This window comes from Chanodichthys erythropterus, chromosome 8, assembly GCF_024489055.1.
Source record: "Chanodichthys erythropterus isolate Z2021 chromosome 8, ASM2448905v1, whole genome shotgun sequence".
Classification (NCBI taxonomy): Eukaryota; Metazoa; Chordata; class Actinopteri; order Cypriniformes; family Xenocyprididae; genus Chanodichthys; species Chanodichthys erythropterus.
In genome coordinates this window covers 45,040,602-45,057,171 of record NC_090228.1, presented here as the reverse complement: position 1 = coordinate 45,057,171, position 16,570 = coordinate 45,040,602, and the positions used below count along the sequence as shown (strand labels likewise).

The window sequence follows — 16,570 nt, the reverse complement described above, 5'->3', positions numbered from 1 at the left end:
ACGTGGAAAAGAGTGCACAAGATCATGAGACCCAGACCATGGATTAAGAATACATTTACAGTTAACCACATGAGAATTTATTTTCACATGGCATGACAGTTACAGCTTCAAAACTGTTAAGAGTCTTTTTAAATTCTAAAGTAAATAATAATATCGATTTTTTTATTTTATATCATAATCTGCGCGACACCGTCATTGACTTTCTTTGATGACATTTCCAGGGCGTTCCAAATGAGCGATTATTGTCAGCGAAGTCCACTTCAACGGATATACCGTGCTCAGGGAATAGGGAGCAGTGAACACTGCCTAGGGACTCTGTCGAATGGAACGCAGCTTTGGTATCAACGTGTGCTGGGCAAGACCGTTTTGTGCTTGAGCATCACAAAGTCATGTTTTACTGTAACTTCAGCATCTCCAGACACTTGAACAAAAGCGCCACTCTCATTGGTCTGCCAGTTTTTAATGCGGCGTGTCAAACCAAAAAAACTAACCAAGGCGTTTTTTTAAATGAATTACGCTTTTACGCATTCTGTTTTTCGTGTCGTTGTGCACACTCACATTGGCGCCCTTTGTTTAGTCACGAGGTGTTAAATGTCGCAATAATTGCGCATGATATTCATCCTGATGTGTACGGGCCTTAACAGTGTTCTACTGTTTGTAGCCCTTTTGTCTTCATGTATAAAGTTCTGTCCCACAGAGAAATTTGGGTTAAGATATTTTGAAGGCCAACACGCTGACATTGCTGCTGAAGAACTGTGCTACACTACTGCCTTCAATAAATTCTTCTCCCCACAAGAGCTCTGGTCAAGCTTACTTATTTTATGTATTAGAGAAATCTAATACATTGGCGAGCCACCCAATAGACTGCTCAGCCAAATACAAGTCTACGATAGTAGACCTACTATTGGTCTATGGTGATTATGTAATATGTAGGTGTGCTCTGGGGCTCCACCTTCTTTAATGAGGGCTGCTTCATTATACAACTTTAAGTTGTATTTCTATTGAAAGTGACATGATCTCTTTTTTCATGTTTAATACTGTAAAGCTGCTTAATTTAAAGCAATCTACTGTATAAATGTGATGTGATGTGACTGGGGAGCTGAACTGCAGATCTGGTGCAAACATATCAACATCACTATGAACTGAAGCTTTCACAACTGCACTTTTCCCACCGCATTTATTTTGTTACTGAAAGGAAAACGCACAGCACATATTTAGACATTCATATAAATGCCACTTGGAATGTTCAATTTAATCTGCTGCCACTAAGAAAAGACTGGAAATGAATTTTGCAGTGAATATATCAGCGCTTTCAGGGCTGGTACAAGTCCTCTATATAACGAAAACTCTTATGTGAACCTTGAGTGAAGGCTCATGTGGTACTTTAAGGTTCCTTTATATCTAAAACTCTTTCCACATCGATCACATATGAACGGATTCTCTCCAGTATGAATTCTCATGTGCATGTTAAGGGATCCTGATTGGTTGAAACGTTTTCCACATTGTTGGCAGTGAATAGCTTCTCTCCAGTGTGAAATCTTATGTGGCAATTAAGTCGTCCTTTTCGAATGAAACCTTTTCCACACTGAGGGCATGTGTAGGGTTTCTCTCCAGTGTGGACTCTCATGTGGCAATTAAGTCATCCTTTTCGGTTGAAACTCTTTCCACACTGAGGGCATGTGTAGGGTTTCTCTCCAGTGTGAATTCTTATGTGGGCTTTAAATTGTCCTTTGTAACTGAAACTCTTTCCACATTGAGGGTATGTGTAGGGTTTCTCTCCAGTGTGAACTCTCATGTGTTCTTTAAGGTTTCCTTTTATATTGAAACTTTTTCCACACTGTTGGCAGGTGAAAGGCTTCTCTCCAGTGTGAATTCTTATGTGGCAATTAAGTCGTCCTTTTCGGTTGAAACTTTTTCCACACTGAGGGCACGTGTAGGGTTTCTCTCCTGTGTGGATTTTCATGTGGTCTTTAAGGTGTCCTGTTAGTTTGAAACTTTTTCCACACTGAGGGCAGGTAAAAGGCTTCTCTTCAGTGTGAAATTTCATGTGGTAATTAAGTCGTCCTTTTCGGTTGAAACTTTTTCCACACTGAGGGCAGCTGAAATGCTTCTCTCCAGTATGAATGCTCATGTGGCAATTAAGACTTCTTTTTAGCTTAAAAACTTTCCCACACTGTTGGCAGGTGTAAGACTTCTCTCCAGTGTGAATTCCCATGTGCCTTTTCAAGTTTCCTTTTCGAGTGAAACTTATTCCACACTGTTGGCAGGAATAACGGCTCTCTCCAGTGTGAATGTTCATGTGGACTTTAAGGGTTCCTTTTCGGTTGAAACTCTTTCCACACTGTTGGCAGGTATAAGGCTTCTCTCCGGTGTGAACTCTCATGTGGACTTTAAGGTTTTTATGCTGACTGAAACTCTTTCCACACTGTTGGCAGCTGAAATGCTTCTCTTCAGTATGAATGCTCATGTGGCAATTAAGACTTCTTTTTAGGTTAAAAACTTTCCCACACTGTTGGCAGGTGTAAGACTTCTCTCTAGTGTGAATTCCCATGTGCCTTTTCAAGATTCCTTTTCGAGTGAAACTTATTCCACACTGTTGGCAGGAATAATGTCTCTCTCCAGTGTGAACGTTCATGTGGACTTTAAGGTTTCCTTTTCGGTTGAAACTCTTTCCACACTGTTGGCAGGTGTAAGGCTTCTCTCCGGTGTGAACTCTCATGTGGACTTTAAGGTTTTTACGCTGACTGAAACTCTTTCCACACTGTTTACAGATGAAATGACTTCTAGTCTCTCTTTTTTGTGAGGATGTCTTTTCAGTCTGTGAGCAACTAAAAGATTTTTCTTCAGTTATGAAATCATGCTGTTTCTCATTCAGATCTTTCTCCTTCATGTCATTCAGATCTTGACTCTCCTCTTTCAGCGGCATCAGGTCTAAGGCAAAAAAAAGACAAATAAAAAAAGTTATCCCCAGTTTAAATGACGCAAAGCAACAGGCATTAAGGGTGTACTCACACTAGGCATGGTTTCTTTGTATAATGAACAATTTTTGTTTTGCCCTCAGTTCACAGACAAGTTTTGTACCATAAATATGCTTGATTATTAATGGTGGGATGATATTTTTTCCTAATGAAAGAGTGCTCCAACATGACATAGCTCACTTTAAGCAGTTATTTTAGTTATGGTTCATAACATTTCTTACAGATTTCTGCTCGTTGTAAACCAGATACAGATAAATTAGCACAGTACAAGTACATTTATTTGAATGCATTAATGAGAGAGAGATTGCGGTTGTGTGAATTAGTCATACCATCTTTCTATTAACCCTGTAAAACCCAAATATAGAAAAAAATTAGTAAATTTCTTTTTTGACCTCTCAGATATTGTTTTAGGAGGCCTCTGACAATTTTTTTTCACTTTTTAGTAAGTTTTTAGGGAAATGTTGTAATATTGCAACGTTGGACCTAATTAGGAGCAGAATTTCTATAGTTGTTATACTCACTTTGTCTGAACAGATATACAGAGCATTTAAGCATTCATTTGCAGGGTTGATTGCTTACTTAGCCCCATAACAGTATATATCATGAGTAATAATCACAAACAATCATATTTTTATGAATAAGCATTTATTAATAAAAATATTGAGGGAAAAAAAAATATTTATAAAACTTTTTCTTCTATCACTTTCAATGTGGTTTGAATGAAGTCTGTGTTTTGCAGTGATAGTCCCTAAGACAGTTCTTTTCATCTGAGAAGTACAGGCTAACACTGCACTTGCTACACAGTGTATTTGTGTATCCATTATTGCAGGGTCTGCAGCGTCCTCTCTTCGTCTTTACTGGGAAATGTGCAATCATGTCTGTGCATACATCCAGTGGGGGGTGGTCCGATAACATCTTGGCATTCTGATATGGAAAAGGTAAAAAAATAAATAAGTTAATAATACATATGGGTCTTATATTGTAGTAAACTGAAGGAATAGACGGGGTGGTAGACCATGTGTCGAGGGTAGAGATCTATATCCATCAAAGTATTATAATTTCAATGCAAATGCTAATCAAAAATCAAAATACTACATTCAAACAATACTGTCTGGCTGGCCTATTATTCTCTCTACTTATCATACTAAAAGGTACACATGCATCCCCCCAGAGCACAAGTTCATGTTCAAGACCATTCACACCTATCTCTGAACAATGCAACAGGTATATGATGTGATGATATTTTGGCCACCTGGGAACTCATGAAGAGCTTATAAAATGTGTAAAGGAGTCAAAACAGTGGCGGGAATCCATCCGTCACACACAAACGATCTGCTGCGTGGAGACGCGCGTCTGACGACTATTACGAGAAAAAACTATATATGTGAGGATTCTGTCCTTTTTAGGGTCTCCTCTTCCTGTTTTTGGTTTGTTTACATGTCTTTGGTCTGTGTTGTGTTCATATATAATTCGAACCGCACCAGAGTTCATTTGGAAGTGGACCAAGACCCTTTTTTCAGCGGTCTCGGACCGCTTGTTTAGTGCCCACCAGGGTTCGGATGGCAGCGTTCACATATGTTCAAATGAACCGCACTAACCGAGCAATCACACTAGGGTTCTTCTTAATCAAACCAAACATGACAAATGTGAACGCACCTTAAATCAAATTTGATTAATGTTTTCCAAAATAACTAAATATCTATGTGTTCTAGACATTGTAATAAACAAAAAATATGTAAGGAATTTTACTTACTTGAATCTTGACAAATCCAGTCATGTAAAAAAAGGAGATGAGCTCAACGCGAAGTTTGAAGGTAGAGTGAGTTCATGGCCAGATGACTGGAACTATAAACACTTCTTCTATTCAATAGCATTGTGAAGACAAACAATAGAACCCAAACCTTCTTTTTAAATTGTTTAAAGTGATGTTGTAATTCTGCAACAGTGGGCTTTACAGTTTTAATTGTGAAGCTGTGGGTTGCAAGTAGTTACTTCAAAATTAGAAAAATATACTAAAGATACTTTACTGATAAATCATAGGACAGTAGCTCAATATAATTATACACATGCTATCATTCATCTAAAATCACTTGAATGTCCAAATTGGCAAGCCTTAAAAAACATACAGTTAAAAACGTTTAGTGAAGACGCAAGTGAAATTCATCGCACCTTGGGGCTCGCCTCTCACACACTGTGTGTGTTGTCTGAGTGTTTGCCTCCTTGTTGCTTCCATGCTGCTGACTGGACGGAGCGGAGTCATGCGACTACACACGCGGTAGTACACGTGCTTGGCTCTCAAATGGGACTTTCTGATCACCTCTTCATTGAACTAAACTGTGTAATGCCTCTTCCCAACCACCATAACCTACCGTAACCTCAATTCTATCAATCCATTAACGTTTTCTGAATCTGTACAAACACACCTGTCCAATATTACTGTACACTCTAGTGCCCCTGAAATCTTTGCCCAAAATATTGCCTCCATTTTCAATGCCCTTGACATACACGCTTCTCTTAAATGTAGACTTGTACCCTCGACACATACATCTCCCTGGTTTACTCCTGCATTTCGCAAACTGAAAACTACTGGTCACCGCCTTAAACGCCTTCACAGGAAAACCGGTTTGAATATGCATCTTATTGCCTTCAAGGAACACATACAGTCAAACAAATCTGCTCTAAACACTGCACGCTCCCGCTACTACTCTACCCTCATTACTACTGCATCCTCTCGTCCCAAAACACTGTTTTCTGTGGTCAATAAACTCACCAACACTCCTGCACCTGTCATGAGTAACTCAGCGGACCTCTGTGAGTCATTCTTACACTTCTTTCAAAATAAAATAAATCGCATATATGATCTCTTTTCACCTACTAACTCCTCTCACCCCTTGCATGACTTCCCCTCTGATTTTGTACCTGGTACTCTTACTGACTTTAACCCTCCAACCCCTGCTTATATCTCTGAGCTAATCAAGAAATCAAATGCATCTTTCTGTCGTCTTGATCCTGCTCCTACTGCTTTACTTAAAAACTGTGCACTGTCCACTACTGCCCCTGTTTCTCACGGTGTTCCCCAGGGTTCTGTTCTTGGGCCTTTACTGTTTATCATCTACATGCTCCCATTAGGTAACATTATCCATCATCATGATTTCAACTTCCACTGCTATGCAGACAACACCCAACTCTATATTAGTTTTCAACACAATTCTCCTTCTCTCATCAACTCCATATCTGCTTATATTGTTACGTCCAGAGACGAAGTCTTTATTGATCTATTAGAAAAGTTGTTTTCTTTAATGTGTGGTGTTTTTCTTAGTAGCTTCAGCTACTAGACTTTGAGAAAACGTTCCCCCAAGAGCTTTCTCCAGAGCGTTGTCTTTGTCCTGCCTAGCTGGTTGCTGCAGTTACATTTGTTGGTTGTTGGGCTGCTTAATATTCTACTTTGGTATTGTAGTGTTTTCTTTTATTTGCTCATTGTGATATTCTCCAACACTTACTTGTGCTATTTGAGTTAAAGTTAAACATTCATATTATCCTTCACCTTTATCTGTTTGTTATATCATTTGGTTTATAGCTGCTACTATTAACATCCGGTTTAGCAGCTACTTAAATATTTGCTTGTTTGTGTTTTGCTCATTTTTGTTTTATTTGGAAGCTGTAGGGAGGCGGGCGCCATTTTTGTTTAACCCCATTTTCTCCTGTTTTGGGGCCAGGAAGGGAGTTAGGGTACAGTTCTGTTATTTTCTTTTCTTTGTTAGTTTAGTTAGAGGTTTAAAATATTTCAGTTAGATTACATTTTTGTTTATTATTTTGGCTTTACCCTCTCCTGAAGCTATTGCTTCCTTTTTCTTTTCTTTGTATTTTTTGGAAAATTTGTTGCTTGTGGTGCTATGGCAGGACTCAGATGAACGCTCTTTAAAATATTTTACTTTTGTTGCGTCCACATTTACCCCTAGACTTATGTGGGACGTAACAATATTCATGATATTAATACTTGGATGACCAGTAACTTTCTCAAACTCAACACAGATAAAACAGATCTACTAACTGTTGGTTCACCAAAATCTGTATCTCGTTTCTGTCTTGACAGTGTTAACATTGCAGGTGTCTTGGTTCAACCTTCCACCTCTGTTAAAATCCTGGGTATAATCTTTGACTCATCACTCTCCTTCCTTCCACACATCTCTTCACTCATTAAGTCTGCCTTCTTTCACCTCCGTAATGCTGCACATTTACATCCCTTCTTACATACCAATGATGCTGGGACACTAGTTCACACCTTCATTACTTCCAGAATCGACTATTGTAATTCTCTTTTCTATGGTTTACCAAACACAACAATAAGCTCCAATACATTCAAAACTCTGCAGCTAGGGTTCTCACTTACTCAAAGAAATCTTCTCACATTACTCCCATTCTACACTGACTCCATTGGCTACCTGTTTGATTCCGAAATCAATACAAAATACTCCTCATCACATTCAAAGCACTTCATGGTCTTGCCCCCCCAGTATATTTCTGATCTCATTCAAACCTACTCTCCTATGTGCACATTAAGATCTTCTGATACTGGTCTGTTGTTGATCCCACATCACAAACTCATCATTTGGTGGTCAGGCATTTTACATCTCAGCCCCCTCACTCTGGAACTACATTCCCAAGCACATTCGAGATCTCTCATCATTACATGATTTCAAAACCCACCTTAAAACTGATCTTTTTGTTTCTTGCTTCTCTAACCTCTGATTGTATGATGTTATGTGTTATGCCTTTGATGTTTTTGTATTGTTTACCTGTCTGTTGTCATTTGTGTTATAATATTGTACAGCGACCTTGAGTTTGTAGAAAGGCGCTATATAAAATAAACGTATTATTAGTAGTAGTAGTAGTAGTATGTTTTAAGGGGAAAGTATTAACAGGATTAAATAACCAACAAGGGAAAATTATGTTGGTTAGAGGTTCTGAATTTGATTAATCATCCAGCCCTAATACTCCTTACCAACAAGCAAACTATGAGTTACAGTTCTTTAACTCCGTAATCCCCAAGCTGTAACCCCAAACCAGGTACTGGTTACCACAGCAGCAAAAAGCTGGTGCGGGCACGTGGAAGCCTGAAGCAGGCTCGGGGAAGGCTGGTGTGGGCACGTGGAAGCCTAGAGCAGGCTCGGGGAAGGCTGATGTGGGCTCGTGGAAGGTTTGGGAACACTGGTTCTGCCAAAAAGTCTATTAACCATTCCGCCTCCTTTGGCAGCTTGTGGAAACCTGGAGAGGCCTTGTGGAAGACTGGAGAGGGCTCGTGGAAGGCTGGAAGGACTGCCGGTTCCACCCAAAACTCTATCAGCCATTCAGTCTCTTTTGGCGGCTCGTGGAAGGCTGGCGTGGGCTCGTGACAGACCGGAGCGGGCTCGAGGAAGGCTGAAGCGGGCTTGAGGAAGGCTGGTTTCTGGGGCCGTCTGGACCTCTTAGAGGACTTATTTTTGGGAGGCCTGGGATGAGGGTCTGATTGGACCATCAGGGAATGCCCACTGGAGCGATATGTGGAGGAAGTTGGAAATCGTCTGCACAGGATCAGGATCATCAACACAACTTTAAATTAAAGAAAGCTTTTAACGTTTGACCTTCTTCATATAACTCACAGACCATGGCTCCGGCAGGTCTGGGTCAGATTGCCCCATTGTCATCTTTGTTGCCTCATTGAAGCTAAGCAGAAGACATTCTCACCAGCTCCGGGGACTTCAAAATAGTCACCCTAAATCACCCCATGTTGGGTTAATGGCCATGTGCCCACAGACACTGTCCAAAACCCCAATACACATCACAAACACACACACACACACACGTATGGAGACTGTATTTACATTTAGCCTCAAAATATGATTATGCCAAAGTGCACCCATTGTTGTATTCAAGTGTGCATGCATGTATCCATATTATATAAGCTTAATTATGACTTTAGTTGTGTGAGTTGTACCCCCTAAACCTTTATATGTGAGTGTAAGACTGTATCTCCGTCTTTATGTCTTTTCACACTGTCATGTTTGGTCTTAAATGAATCCTCTCAGGATGCTTTGTATGTTCTGTTACGATACCATGCATTAGTCCATTTCTAAGGTATTTTGAAGTGAAAGTTACTAATTCTGAAACCATCATAAATTATGCAAATTGTGCCACAAGACAAGACAAAGAGAACTTTTCCCTCCCCAAAATCCACATTGGACATTGACTGTTCAATAGGGCTGGGTAAAAATTTTTTTTAATTGATTCTCATTTTTACGAACTGATATCGATTCTTAAATCCCAAGAATCAATTAGTCTGTTTTCAGTTGATGAGTGAGCAGAATATGTAGCGCCTCCCATCCAATAAATCACAATAATCTTTGTGCTTTGTTACTTTTGATATGAAGCAAAGTCTCTGATTTCAAATGACGTCCATCTTATTATGAGATTCGAAACATAAATACCGTTTTGGCGCTGTTTAATGCGACGTGAAGATCGCTTTAGTGCCTCAGTTAAAGAGAAGCGGCAGCATGAGCGCATGTGAACATCCTCTCCTCTGCTTTAAAGGTGCCGTAGAACGTCTTTTTAAAAGATGTAATATAACTCTGAGGTGTCCCCTGAATGTGTCTGTGAAGTTTCAGCTCAAAATAGATGCGATAAGTTACACGACCTAACCAAGTGAGACTGATTCTTTTCTGGCTTTTAAGGGACTGTCTGTGAGTTTTGCCATTTGTCTTCTCTCTTTTCCTGTCTTTACTTTTGCTTCTGTATGTTTATTCTTTGGTATATTTAGCCGTATAGCCTATGTATTCGTAGTTTCATATATTAAATCCATTATATTCATGCTCGATTGTTTCTGTTGCTAATTCAGAAAATCAAGTCACTTCTACGTTTCGATTTTGCAAACTGCTTTACACTTTAATGTTAGAATAGGAAATTATTTCTCATGGCCAGAGGAATAATCTCCTTTTATAATAGTCGATAAGGAAAACTGATAGATTTCACCCATAATTTGAGCTAATTAATTCGTTAGACGGTTCACGGGGACTTTAAACTTGCCAATCACAATCTACTTAAAATGGGAGAACGTTTTAGGCTATTAATTCATTCTTGAAAAACAAATGAAAAAATAGGCTAAAAGTTAGCCACAAATTAACTACAGTGGAATTAAAATACAGGGACAAACTATCCCAATAAAACGCCCTCATGTTTCAACTAAAGCAAATGATTAATGTGCGAGTTTATGACTTTAGTTCAGCTTTAAGAGAGTGAAACTAACCTGTTAGTGTCTCGGTTTCTTCTTGTTTCAGACTGAATGATTCTTCAATCTTTATGTCTGCACTCTCCTCTTTAATAAACTCCATCTTTATAATGGTGTGTCACCTGGATCTCAGCCACTTCACCAGGAGTTTTTCTTAAACAAAAAAAACAAAAACAAAAAAAAAAAACAGAAAGAAAAATAAATCCACACTAAATCTCTGGGTGTGTCTCAATTATATCTAGTTCAGTAGTTCAGCACACTGGAAAGAGAGTCAGAGTTAATGGACTTAATGACCTGATTAGACTAAAAACACTCAAAACTAGAATTACAAATTAATAAAAGAACAAAAATTATACAAACTCTATATTTAGTAATATTTTGTATTATTACATTTTCTATAGACTACATTTATTAGATTACACAGATTAACATCAGCAGTTAATTAGTTATATTATTCATTTCAAATGTTTGTTTGTTTACATTTGGTTCAAAAGCTCAGAAAACTGATAAACATTAACTAAATGAGACGACCTTTTCTGTTATTCATGTGTGAATACGCTTTACTATTTATTCTTGTGAATGTGTGTATATAATAACAGATGTCTACAAACTGTCTCAATTTATCACTTTAAATGAATACAAACACAAACCTTTCTTCAGTCGAATCACATCAGATGCAGCAGGAGCGCGACGCAGTTTTTTGACGTCACACCCCAACACCAAAATAAAAGTCCTGTCTGCACGCTAAAACTAATAGAAATCTTCAAACAGAAAAACATTCATATTGTTGATTTATGGGATGAATCAGAGATTCCAAAAAGTTATCAATACCAAACCGTTTTTCAAGAGTTTCTGGCTTATATCTAAGCAAGTGTGAACTGCTCTCAGTTCAATAATCTACAAAGCACTGATATTCTCAGTCAAGAATAAAGTTAAAATTCTTGGTCTTCACATTACAAAGGATTGTAAAGAACTATAGAATATGTTAAACTCATTAAGAATTTGAGGATCAAAATTAAATGTGTGATTGCAGAGAGATTTAACTATAACTATATCCATTTATTCAATCTCAATTTCTCCACAGAATATTAGTTTATTTGGTATTTAATATAACTCATTTAGTCTGTCTGAATGGAGTACTTAAATTAAAATGGTTAAAATAATTCTTCTAAATGGTAATTAACTGTAGATTACATTTCCTTTGATTATCTTTAAAAAAAAAAATAGGGATTTGGAATTTGTGCTAAAATGTGAATATATATATATATATATATATATATATATATATATATATATATATATATATATATATATATATAAAGCTGTATATAAAGTTGTTTATTTATATAAACAAGTTCCCTATTAAGCTCTAAGATTTCCATTGATTAAGGTTGGACATTGATTTACCAACATAATTTTTTCTCCCCACAATAACAGGTACATACTGAAAAGTAACAAAGGACTGGATACAAATGAACATATGATCCGTCTTTGATCTTATTAATAATGAGCAGTTTTGTTTAAAATATTTTTAGCTGTATAAAGGAATATGATTCACTAGATTAAAGTCATAGCCTGGTTTCTTCAGTTGTTACTCCTCATCTACACTTATTAAGAGTGAATGGTGTTAAGTTTCTAAATAAAAGATGCAATAACCAGTTTATTAGAAACACAATCTCTAGGGTTTCACAGACAAGGTGATTAAGCCAGGAGAAGGCCTTACTTCAATAAGGACATTTCAGTAACTTTTGAGATATTGTGAGACAAAACAACACATTTTAAGATATGTCAGAGCAAGTTGCTTTCAGTTAACACTTTGATGCACAAGCTATGAAAACCCCTTCTAATGCACAACATGGGTCAAAAATGACCCGTATTCATTTCCTATGTAATTTCAATCACGGTTGAGTGTTTCTTTGCTGAATCTTTAAAAGAAATGTTTTTTTTTATTCATTTATTCCAGGTATTCCTTAAATATCTAGTTTTTGATTGTCAAAAATCATTATGTTTATTTTTTCTTTCTTACTTTATAAACAAACACAGTTTTTGTATGTCTACATCAATTTTACACACATGGGTCAAAAATGACCCATATAGAAACCTTTGCAAATTTTCGCAAGTAGGAACATATTTACTGCAGACAACTATTCATCCACCACACATTTCATGTCTCAACATGGCTGCTTTTGTATATTTGATGGATGAAAGTCATATTATATTTCATATAATAGGCTATAATATTTCATAATTTTTATTTTTTGTCATAAACCAATGCTACTGGTCACTTTTACATCTATCAGTGTTCCTGAAAAGTAACAGTTTTGAACAAGGTTTCTATCCAACAGTGAAAATATATAATAAGTGTATCCATCAACGGTTTGATGTGTATTTGAAAATATTTTTGTGCTTTTGATTTTCTTTATCTAGAGTGTTAGCGGTTGGTCCTCAACAGAACTGAGGTGGATGATGACATCACTGTAAAAAATGCTGAAAGTATACTTTGTGCACAGTCAAACGCAATTTAAATGTGTATGTGCAGGTTGCACATACACAGCTACAGAAATCAGGCAAAAATTATAAAAAGTTACAAAAATCTGTATGTTGATCCTCACGTACGCATAAAAAGTGAAGTATACTTTGGTCTTTAGAAAGGTAATGACACACAAAAAAAAAATCATTCAAAAAGAAAGGAAAAATTAAAATAAGGATTTGTTTATTGAGTAATACCTGGAATAATGAATGATGAAATTAATTTATTGTAATATATCGATATAGAAAATAATTCATTCAGGTCACTTTAGACCCATGTTGTATATGTCCAAAACTGTTACTTTTCAGGAACACTGACAGACTTAAAGGGTGACCAATTGCATTGATTTATGACAAAAATTTAAAAATTATGAAATATATGGCCTTATATATGAAATATTGTAAGACTTACATCCATTAAATATACAAAAGTAGCCTTATTAAGATGTGAAATGTGTGGCAGATGAACAGTTGTTTGCAGTAAATATGTTCCTACTTGCAAAAATGTGCAAATATTTAAAGATTTCTATATGGGTCATTTTTGACCCATGTGTGTAAAATTGATGTAGAAATACAAAAGCTGTGTTTGGAATACCTGGAATAAATAAATGACAAAATATATTTCTTTCAAAGATTCAGCAAAGAAACACTCAGTCATGATTGAAATAACATAGGAAATGAATACGGGTCATTTTTGACCCATGTGTGTAAAATTGATGTAGACATACAAAAACTGTGTTTGTTTATAAAGTAAGAAAGAAAAAATGAACATAATGATTTTTGACAATCAAAAACAAAATATTTAAGGAATACCTGGAATATTTAATGATGAAATTAATTTCTTGCAAAGATATAGAAAATAAAAACTCAGCCGGGTCATTTTTGACCCATGTTGTGCATCAAAGGGTTAAAACAGCTCAAACATGTATTTTGGTCTGAGATCTGAGATTAAACCTTGAGCCATTCAAGAACAGTCACGAAGTTGTTGTGAAGCCACTCCTTCGTTATTTTAGCTGTGTGCTTAGGGTCATTGTCTTGTTGGAAGGTAAACCTTCGGCCCAGTCTGAGGTCCTGAGCACTCTGGAGAAGGTTTTTGTCCAGGATATCACTGTACTTGGCCGCATTCATCTTTCCCTCGATTGCAACCAGTCGTCCTGTCCCTGCAGCTGAAAAACACCCCCACAGCATGATGCTGCCACCACCATGCTTCACTGTTGGGACTGTATTGGACAGGTGATGAGCAGTGCCTGGTTTTCTCCACACATAATAGAATTAAGGCCAAAAAGTTCTATCTTGGTCTCATCAGACCAGAGAATCTTATTTCTCACCATCTTGGTTTCCTTCAGGTGTTTTTTTTTTTTTTTTTTAGCAAGTGATGGTTGACTTTCTACAACTTTCTCCCATCTCCCGACTGCATCTCTGGAGCTCAGCCACAGTGATCTTTGGGTTCTTCTTTACCTTTCTCACCAAGGCTCTTCTCCCCTGATAGCTCAGTTTGGCCGGACGGCCAGCTCTAGGAAGGGTTCTGGTCATCCCAAACGTCTTCCATTTAAGGATTATGGAGGCCACTGTGCTCTTAGGAACCTTAAGTGCAGCAGAAATTTTTTTGTAACCTTGGCCAGATCTGTGCCTTGCCACAATTCTGTCTCTGAGCTCTTCAGGCAGTTCCTTTGACCTCATGATTCTCATTTGCTCTGACATGCACTGTGAGCTGTAAGGTCTTATATAGACAGGTGTGTGTCTTTCCTAATCAAGTCCAATCAGTATAATCAAACACAGCTGGACTCAAATGAAGGTGTAGAACCATCTCAAGGATGATCAGAAGAAATGGACAGCACCAAAGGGTCTGAATACTTAGGACCATGTGATATTTCAGTTTTTCTTTTTTAATGAATCTGTAAAAATGTCAACAATTCTGTGTTTTTCTGTCAATATGGGGTGCTGTGTGTACCTTAATGAGGAAAAAAAAAAGAACTTAAATGATTTTAGCAAATGGCTGCAGTATAACAAAGAGTGAAAAATTGAAGGGGGTCTGAATACTTTCCGTACCCACTGTATGTGTGTCTAGTTTGGTGAATAAATATTTCCACACTGTATGTGTGTCTAGTTTGGTGAATAAATATTTCCATTCACAAGTTACTGATAATTATTGACATTCAGACTCCTGGGGACAGTTGTTCAAGAAGTTTAATCTGGATCAGAATGATCTGGATTTAGAAATCCTATGTTTTGCTATTCCAATTGGGCCAAGACTAGTTCGCAAAAGGTTTTTCAAAAAATCCAAAATACCTGAAAATTTCGCCAGAGCGAGATCAAATCTGAGGACAAATGACAGACAAAATTTGTCCATCTTGAGTCAAGGATTCCAATGATATAACACACTCGAGCCTACGCCTAACGGTTTAAGGGCCAAATTTACTAAATGGGCAAATTAGCGTGAGTGTACAATTCCACAAATGAGCAGATGGGAGTGGAAAGTTTTGAGCATGATCTACTGCTGATGCGCAATTTAAAGAACACAGACGCAGTCAGATCATTTACATAATGACCAATGCAATCTACCAAGAGCAGTGCAAATTAGCATTGCAGGTTGACACATGCGCAACTTGTTACATGTAATATACAGATAACATCTTCCTCTGGCATTCCAAAGAAATTAATACGAGTGGAAAATATTTTCTCCCTTCTACCACGTGCTCTCTGTTCTCTGCGGTGTCTCCTCATAATGGCGCAAATACCAGTAAATTGACTAGTGCAAACATTAATGAATTGTGTTGCGTGATTCATTTAAATACTCTCCTCCTATAAATTTTTCGTCTGAAAGTGAAACAAATGCATATGCAATATGGTCAGCTGCAAAAACAACTCATATCATCATACCTTTTCAGCACTAATTTTGTACTGCGTGTCTTTAGTAAATCCTGACAGTAGCTTAACACCAAAAGAGGTTTGCACTAGCGCAATCTGTTAGTAAATCCTTCCCTAAGAGTTATGAGCGATTTCATACTTTTCACTACTGTAACGCCCCCGTCAGGCCGATCGGGGTGAGTCTTGGTGACGTTGTAGCTAGTGTCAGTACTACCAGCCCTCAAAGTTTCAGGTCTTTACGACTTACGGTTTGGTCTGCCCGATCACTTTTAGAGGAGAATGTTAATACGCGCTTTCTCTGCTCTTGACTGAATAACTTTTGTAACTTAAATTGTAAGCATCTGTATTTAATTTTTACAAGGAAGACTATCCAGCTTTATTTTACATTTGATAATTTCCAGTCCTGTAGTAATTCTTAATTAATTCTCCTATTAATTCTTATTTTTAAGAAAGAAAAATCTAAATCGGCAAAAAATGGTATCGGCAGGTCCATCAAGACCCCTAAAGCTTCACAGTTCATCCTGGGTCGACATTTCATTCAGTAACTTTAGTTTTGATTTATATGCTGTTTAATATTGATGATCACATTATTTTACATGCATATGCTTACATAGGCTATTGCTTGTTTCTGCTTCTTCACCTGTGTTTTGATCAGGAGTTTTAGTAATTTTTAAGAAGATGTGTAATAACACCCCCTACCAAATAACAGTGAAAACACTGTAAGTCGGAAATTCCCAATGGCGGGGAGGCGATTTCTGTCAATGGCAGGAAAAGAGTTAAATGAAAGATAGAATGATAGAGCAACAGAATGAACAGTGAAAGTAACAGAAGCTTGTACAAAACATTTATCAGGCATAATTAAGCATGAAAATAACTGAAGTAAATTTATATTTTAAAATTACAAATACAATAAAAATACAGGTATTGATTTAAC

General features: G+C 37.2%; 1 protein-coding gene across 2 annotated transcripts; it reads right to left on the bottom strand.

Annotated features, from left to right (window-relative positions):
* Positions 1–1,174: 1,174 nt before the first annotated feature.
* Positions 1,175–10,924, bottom strand: LOC137024065 (oocyte zinc finger protein XlCOF6-like). Of its 2 annotated transcripts, XM_067391225.1 has the most exons (3): positions 10,890–10,924; positions 10,258–10,392; positions 1,175–2,931 (listed from the first exon to the last, which is right to left on the bottom strand). In XM_067391225.1, the coding sequence occupies exons 2-3, from the start codon at positions 10,340–10,342 to the stop codon at positions 1,640–1,642; spliced, it is 1,377 nt and encodes a 458-aa protein (XP_067247326.1). In that variant the 5' UTR covers positions 10,343–10,392; positions 10,890–10,924; the 3' UTR covers positions 1,175–1,639. The 2 variants fall into 2 exon arrangements, 1 of the variants encoding a protein (XP_067247326.1); XR_010895623.1 differs by lacking the exons at positions 1,175–2,931; positions 10,890–10,924 and adding an exon at positions 3,698–3,902 and having other exon boundaries at positions 10,258–10,395.
* Positions 10,925–16,570: the final 5,646 nt, after the last annotated feature.

What these genes read in the sequence shown, in the direction of transcription:
- LOC137024065 (XM_067391225.1), bottom strand. Translation starts at nt 10,342, where the DNA reads ATGGAGTTTATTAAAGAGGAGAGTGCAGACATAAAGATTGAAGAATCA. An exon ending in AGAAACCGAGACACTAACAG is followed by an intron (nt 2,932 to 10,257) that starts GTTAGTTTCACT and finishes TTTTTGCCTTAG; the next exon opens with ACCTGATGCCGCTGAAAGAG.